The sequence below is a fragment of the Carlito syrichta genome, unplaced genomic scaffold (genome assembly GCF_000164805.1).
Source record: "Carlito syrichta isolate Samal-C Ts95f unplaced genomic scaffold, Tarsius_syrichta-2.0.1 Scaffold308847, whole genome shotgun sequence".
NCBI lineage: Eukaryota > Metazoa > Chordata > Mammalia > Primates > Tarsiidae > Carlito > Carlito syrichta.
Genome location: NW_007252943.1, coordinates 670,372 through 678,194, shown reverse-complemented (window position 1 = coordinate 678,194; position 7,823 = coordinate 670,372). Strand labels below are relative to the sequence as shown.

The following is a 7,823-nucleotide window of genomic DNA, read 5'->3' as shown; positions in this document are numbered from 1 at the left end:
TTGAGTTGGAGTCTCACTCCTTCACCCAGGCTGGAGTGCAGTGGCACGCACACTCATGGCCACCCCAGCGTCGACCTTATGGGATCCAGTGATCCTTCTGCCTCAGCCTTCCAAATAGCCGGAACTACAGACACGTACTACTATGCCCAGCTATTTTTTATTTTACTGTATAGACAAGGTCTAGCCAAGTGGCCCGGGCTGGTCTCGAACCTGAGGGCTCAGGCAATCCACTCGCCTCAGCCTCCCAAAGTGCTGGGATTACAGGCTGGGCCACCAAGCCCGACCCCAACTATTTTTTTTAAAAACAACCCAGATTTAGACCATAACGTAAGGCACATTTAGGTAGGTGCCCAACACCCAGCTTAAGAAATAAGGCATCATGGAATTGAAACTTTTGGTGTACCCTCTCTCCCTTCCTAGGAAACCACCCTATTGAATCGCATTTTTCACTCATGTTTGTTTTTATGATTTTATTTTCTATGTATGTATCTCTAAACTATGTATAATATTATATTGCATGTTTTAAAAACATATAAATAGCATCACATTGTATGACTTATTCTGACTCTAAATCATAATGCTACTTTAAATTTTACTTAATTTCATGGCTATCTGGCTGATCTCTCCAACACAAGTTTAAAAAAAAGGATTTCCTCTAATACAAGTATAAAAGCATTGAATTGACATTTTCAAACACAAAGAAAAGTATGGAGAATAATATAACATCCATGAACCTATCACTTTGATTTAATAAAGTTAACATTTCATTTTCACATTTCCTTTTTTTTTGAGTTGAAGTCTCACTCTGTCACCCAGGTTAGAATGCAGTGGCACACTCACCGCCACCCAAGTCTAGACCTGCTGGGATCAGGAGATCATTCTGCCTCAGCCTTCCAAGTAGCTGGAACTACAGGGATGCACTTCCATGCCCAGCTTATTTTTTGATTTATTGTAGAGATGAGGTCTCACCAAGTTGCCCAGGCAGGTCTCAAACCCCTGAGTTCAAGCAATCCTCTTGCCTCGGCCTCCCAAAGTGCTGAGATTACAGGCTTAAGTGACATCTGGCCCACATCTCTTTTTTTAAGAAATGAAAGTGTTAGAGAGACAATGACATCCCAGCTGCAGTCCTCAGTCTTGTTCCCTTCCTCCCTGAGAGAGAACCACTATTCTGAAGTTGGAGGGAAATCTTCCCATCTGTTTTTATATTTCTATGTACAGTCACATATCCATAAACAACACACTATTTTTTGTTTTTAAACTTTATATAAAAAACTGCACACTGTACATATCATTCTATATTTTGCCTTTTTCACTCAACAATGTGTTTTCACCCAACTCCACTTTTAAGTTTTTCTGATTACAAAAAAACATATGCCTAGTAGAAAAGCTGGAAAGTCAATCATACACAGCATCCTCTCCAGGGGAAGCCATGGTGCCATGCAGATTTTCCCCTTCTAGAAAGCCGTGGTAGTATAGTGTCTTTTTCTTGGTCTCCTCACCACCTGGCAAAGTGTGATACACACTAGCAGACACTCAACAATACTTTGTGAGTGAAGATTAGAACTCTACAAAACCTGGGCCTCTGCTTATGCTGACTCTTCTTGAGCCAGACCTAAAAACTAGAGGTTACCATACTTCATCTCAGAGGAAGCACACTGCATGAGCAGAGAAGAGAATGCCACAGGATGAGCTGCCATGGAGACAAACGGAGCAAAAGTCCTGGGCAACCTCTGGCATTCTAGTCTCTTAAGTAAAACCAACACCACAGAATGTACTGACATAGCTGCATTACCTCGTTGGAACAGTGCAAAAACCTTGGTAGGAAAAAATCAACAGGTGTTTGTAGAGCGCTGACGAAAAAGAGAACTATCCAATTTAAATGCCAAATGTGTTGGCAACTGATTCAGGTTCACTCACTCACCCCACGGAAGTCTTTCAGAACTGGGGAATCTATGCTGTTTCTGTGATAATTTAGTATCTTCTAGACATTCACTTTAGCAGTAAAACATTTCTAAGCCAAGAGCAGGCTATAATATACCTGCCCAGACAGGCTGTGACCATTACACTGAGTCTATCAGATTAATTAGGATCTGAAGATTAAAATCAAAGTCCTTAACTTGGCCTTATCTTTCCAACCACGAAGGGCCTAGAAGACTTAGAGAATTTGCATTTTATCCTAACTACAAATGGAAGGCCTGTAGAAGGGCAAGAGGAGAAGCAGGAAGACCAATTTGGAGATGACAGCTGTAGTCCAGGCAAAAGAGGACTTGGTCTAATCCAACGTAGTAGGGGTAGAAGTGGTGAGAATAGTTCAGATTTGGGATATATTTTGAGGAGCCAGCAGGACTTGCTGATGAACTGGATGGGGCAGGACAGAAAAGACAAGAATCAAAGACATTAGGATTCTTGGCCTAAGGAAGCTGGTGAATGGTGGGACCATTAAAGGAGATGGAAAGAGCAGATTTGCAGAGGGGGCACATGGGAAAAATCAAGAGTTCTGTTTGAGGCCAGGTACAATGGCTCATACCTGTAATCTCAACATTTAAGGAGGCCAAGGCAAAAGGATCACTTGAGGCCAGTTCAAGACTAGCCTGGGCAACATAGTAAGACCTTTGACTCTATAAATAACAACAAAAAAATTAGCCAGGTGGGGCAGTGTGCTCCTGTAGTCCTAGCTACTTGGGAGGCTGTGGCAGGAGGATCCCTAGAGCCCAGGAGTTCAGAGATGCAGTGAGCTATAATCAGGCCACTGCACTCTAGCCTGGGTGACAGAGCAAGATCTTGTCTCAAAAAAGAGTTCTGTTTGGACATGTTAAGTTTGAGATGTCTACTAGACAGTCACGTGGAGGTACATTAATTGTTCAGGACTCATATGAGTTCCAGCACCGGGACTCAGGTTTTTCTAATCTAATTCAGGGCTCTTTTCTCAGTGGGCCTTAAAGGGCAGCCCACAGACGAGCAGCAATAGCAGCATTTGGGAACTTGTCAGAAACTCAGCTTCTTGGGTCCAGACCTCAGACCTATTGAATGAATCAGGAGTTCTGGAAGTGGGGCCTGGCAATGTATGGCTTAATGAGCCCTCCAGGTGACGCACTAAAGTTTGAAACCCACTGCTCAAAAATCACTTGGTAGCCACAGTTGCCCTGCATAGGCTTTTTTGTGCCTGCACAAACCCTCTGCCTGATGAATAATGAGTAGTGGCGTTTGTTTTTCTCTTCTGCCCAGGACTCACTGGTGGCTCTAGACATACCACTGATCAAAGTTTTTTAATTCCAGTTTCAGAAATTAAAGCAAGGGGAGAAAACAAAAACTGAAGCTACTATAATCATAACTATCATCCTTATAATAACTATTGAGTACCTTCAATCCATTTGTTATGCATCCTCTCATTTAAGCCTCATAACAGCCCTATGGGGTTATCCCTATAGAGTCTATCCCTATTTTACAGATGAGGATACTGAGGAGGCACAGAGGTTAATTAACTTCCACAGGATCACTAGAAAGTAGTAGAGCTGGGTTCCAGAGCCTGCTTTCTCTTTTTTTTTTTTGGAGTTCGAGTTGGAGTTGGAGTCTCACTCTGTCGCCCAGGCTGTAGTGCAGTTTCATGCTCACAGCCACCCCAGCGTCGACCTGCTGGGCCCGGGTGATCCTTCCACCTCAACCTTCCAAGTAGTCAGAACTACAGGCATGTGCTACCACACCTGGCTAATTTTTTGATTTATTGTAGAGATGAGGTCTCCCCAAGTTGTCCAGGTTGTTCATGAACCCGTGGGCTCAGGCAGTCCCCTCACCTTGGTCTCCCAGCATGCTGAGATTACAGGCTTGAGCTACCACGCCTGGCCCCAGAGCCTGTATTTTTAACCACAATGGTACATACTGCCTCCTATCTTCCAGGCATCAATACAATAATCAATTGATGTACAAGAACATGGGGCACTTGTGAATAACTGAGAACTTAGAAAGATGTTATGAGTTATTATGACACAGCTATTCCACTTGAATATATACTTGAAAGAATGGAAAACATGTCCAAACAAAAACCGTGCATGAACGTTCATAGACGCATTATTCATAACAGCCAAAAAATGAAAACAACCCAAATGTCCATCAACTGATGAATGAATAAACAAAATTTGTATTTACACTGTGAAATATTATTCAGCCATAAAATGGAATGAAGTACTGATATAGGACACAACTGGATGAGCCTGAAAACATTATGCTTAATAAAAGAATCTAGTCACAAAGAATCTCATATTACTCCATTTATATGAAATATCCAGAGTAGGTAAATCCATTGAAATAGAAAGTAGATTATAGTTGCCAGGATCTACAGGGAGGGAGAATGGGGAGTGGCTGTTAATGGGTACAGAGTTTCTTTTTGGGGTAACAAAAATGTTCTGAAATCAGTGATGATGGTTGCACAAAACCATCGAATACTATGGATGAATATACTAAATACCACTGAATTGTACAACTTAAAAGTGTAAATTCTATTGCATGCGAATTATACCTCAATAAAGCTATTATCTTAGAAAAGAATGTTTCATTAATTTTGAACTTAGGCAATTTTATTTAACAAAAATTCCTATTTGTTGTCACTAAGATCGCTGAAACATGATCAAAGAAACTGAAAGTAACCTGTCATCACTGATTTTTTACCTTTCTTTTTTTTTTTTGAGTCGGAGTCTCACTCTGTCGCCCAGATTGGAGTGCAGTGGCCGCTCCCGGCGACTGCAGCCTCAACCTGCTGGGCTCCAGCAATCCTTCCGCCTCAGCCTTCCAAGTAGCTGGAACTACAGGCGCGCGCTACCACGTCCGGCTAATTTTTTATTTATTGTAGAGATGCGGTCTCACCAAGTTGCCCAGGTGGGTCTCGAACCCGCAGGCTCAGGCAATCCACTCACCTCAGCCTCCCAAAGGCGCGGGATTATAGGCTGAGCCACCGAGCCCGGCTGATTTTTTACCTTTCAATATGCAAAGAGTAAACTTTTAAGTTGCCATGAACCCAGTGCACTGTCATTAGTATCATTTTCCCACCCAGAAGAAAATTTTTCTTCACTAAAATTGAAAGACTACAGATGCAAAAGTTCTATTCTTGAGAAAATGCCCTAACATTTTCTCTAAGTCAAAGTACCTTTCTATCAAAATAATCTTAGTTTTCTCCCATAACCAGGGGCTCCTAGGGGTTCCCTGCTAAAAGCACACAGCTGAGCAATATTCCTCTTTAACAAACAACGTACCAAAAACGATTATGAATTGTAACAACACTCTAACGCCTTAAAATAAACAATGAAGACAAATAACTAGTAATGGGATAAGGATCTGAGAAACATTCTTTTAAGTGTTTACTTGCTCTATTAAGAACTACTATTTTTAGAGTAACTATAAGGTATTAGACATTGTCCTGGGTTCTTTATAAATAGGCATTTAGTCCTCACAATAATCCTGAGAAAAGGAATGTTATTCCTTATTTCATAGATAAGGAAATGGATCTAGAGAGACTAAGTCAATTATTTGTCTTGGTCACACAGGTAAAAGAGCCCTCTGTCCCTCTATATTCTTCAAAGTGAAAAGTTCCCTTCTCTGTCCCTCTATACTCTTCAAAGTGAAAAAGAAAGTCAGAAACTTGACGAACTGAAAAGACTTCTCTTCCTATCTCATAAAAGTAATGCTTTAAAAAAGCATCCTGTAGTTTCAATAGAGGAAAAATAGAAAACAAAAGATCGTTAATAGCAACCACCAGTCAGAAGGCACAAAAGACCATGCCACGTCCCACATCTCTTATACTGCTTCCTGATACAACAGTTCTCCCATTGATTCTGATTATAATCTTAGGAAGTCAAAATGTAATGATCTCACTATAGAAGACATCAGAGAATAGCAGCACAACTGGAGAGCTCACGAGACCAGGAAGGAAGAGAAAGTTGGCAGGAAGTGGTGCTTATCTAAAAACGTAGAACATCTTTAACGCTAATATTAACACTGTAATTCTACAGCACTGAAGCTATCTTTTGCATTCCTATTATTTTAATACGTATTTGTAAAAGTTGACTTCCACCCTATTCTCCATATGCCCAATAGAATGTTTAATAAGACTTTTACATAGGCACCACTGACCCTCATTTCTCTCTTTCTTAAAGAATAACAAAGTCAGGGAAGATCTTCTGAGCAGAAGCCAGGGCGGGACCAGGGCCTGAGCTGACGAACAAAGTGTTAGGCCTCCCCACAAAAAGAATATTAAAATCACGAGTTTGATAGATTATTCCAGAAGGAAAAGACCTATATCAGTTAGAAAAGGTAGCATGTGGGACACAATCAACCGTGAATTTCATCACCAAGTAGACTGTGGCTGGCAGAAATCTTAAATTCATGACTGAACCACACACTTTTCTTATACTTTTCAGAACTCTGCCCAAAACAAATTGAAACTGTAAACCAACAGCAGACTGATTGATGGGTAACTAAGAGTTTTAACGGACACCAAAAAGGGAAAGAAAAAGTAGCTTAGGTCTGTTCTCCAATTAAACAACTGAAGAAAGAAAGAATTTAGTGCATTTGCACAAAAGGGCATTACAACGCAGGGGAGGAAGAGATCACTTGGGGTTGGACAAATTCTTAGAAAATGCAGAAGGAATGACCCCGATTTTGTGGTTACCATGTACTAATTCCCAATGGGAAAGAGCCAACTCAAGATAAAGTAAGGTCAGGCTTGAGAATTGTCCTCGCTTTTCCTGCCCACCCACCTCGGCAGGCGGTCCCAAGCTCCCACTAGCAACCTTTGGGAACGTACCGAGCTGGGGTGCAGGGGAAGGGCCATTCTCACGCAAGCAACCACCTGTGTGTAGTGGAGACCCCTGAGAGGGAGTTCAGTTCAGTGTGGGGAGCAGCTCTGGGCATGGCCATCTAAACCCAGGATCAACACTGGCTACTCACCCAACTCCACTGCCCCTTACGCCCAGTCTTGGGCCACCTTCCAGTTGAGGTCATCCCTCCTGAGACTTCCGCCCCCAGACCCCGGTCCGCACCCACACCCGGCCGTCCCCAAAGCTCGCTGCCAGTTCTTCTGCCTGACAGCTGTGCCGTTGCCACCAGGCAGCCCTAGTTTTCCCGGCCCGGGTTCCCCCAAACCGGTCTTCCGGCTTCGGTGGAACCCCAGGCCCGCGGGATGTAGGGATTAGGATCTGGGAGGGTTTGGTCAAAGCTCCTCTCCCTCTCAGCGTCCTGCGCTCACCTCCCCGGCAGCTTAGCGCTCCTCTTCCAAAATTGCTTGCTGTTCTCGGCGGCCATTGCTTTGGCCAGGGGAAGGTCTTGTAGGCGGGCCAGGGGGAGATGCCCCCTGGACCCCACAATCTGAGGGCCAACCCAGGCCGCTTCCCCGCCGCCGGTCACCCGCTCCCAGCTCCCTGGGGCGCCATCTTGGATGTGGGCACCCCTCCACCCTGCGCCGCTGCCATTGGTGGACTGCGCAAGCCGTGGACGGGAGCACCAATCAGAAGCCGGAATCCTATAGGCCTCTGAAGCCAAATAGTGACGTCAGAGGCTGGGCACACAGGTGGACTGGGAAGGCGGAGCTTGGACGAGCAGGGAGGCGGGGCCGAAAGTTCCTACCACCCGAAGGGAAAAAACAGGTAAAGAAAAGGACCTATTGGAAGGATGAAAGGGGATTGTTTGCTTTACGAGGAATGAAGTTCCTGAGTCCTTTTTTTTTTTTTTTTTTTTAGAAGGAGAGAAGATAATATGTATTTTTAATTTTTTTTCAATAGCTTTAGGGAGTACATATAGTTACTGATTACATGGTTGCCTTGTATAGTGTCGAAGAA

At 43.4% G+C, this 7,823-nt stretch overlaps 1 protein-coding gene across 1 annotated transcript in view; it reads right to left on the bottom strand.

Annotated features, from left to right (window-relative positions):
* Positions 1-7,452, bottom strand: part of TBC1D22B (TBC1 domain family member 22B) — an 87,899-nt gene extending 80,447 nt beyond the window's left edge. The window contains exon 1 of the mRNA XM_008066146.2: positions 7,235-7,452. Within this exon, the coding sequence (XP_008064337.1) occupies positions 7,235-7,290 (56 nt within the window). The 5' untranslated portion in view covers positions 7,291-7,452. The remainder of the gene's footprint in view (positions 1-7,234) is intronic.
* Positions 7,453-7,823: the final 371 nt, after the last annotated feature.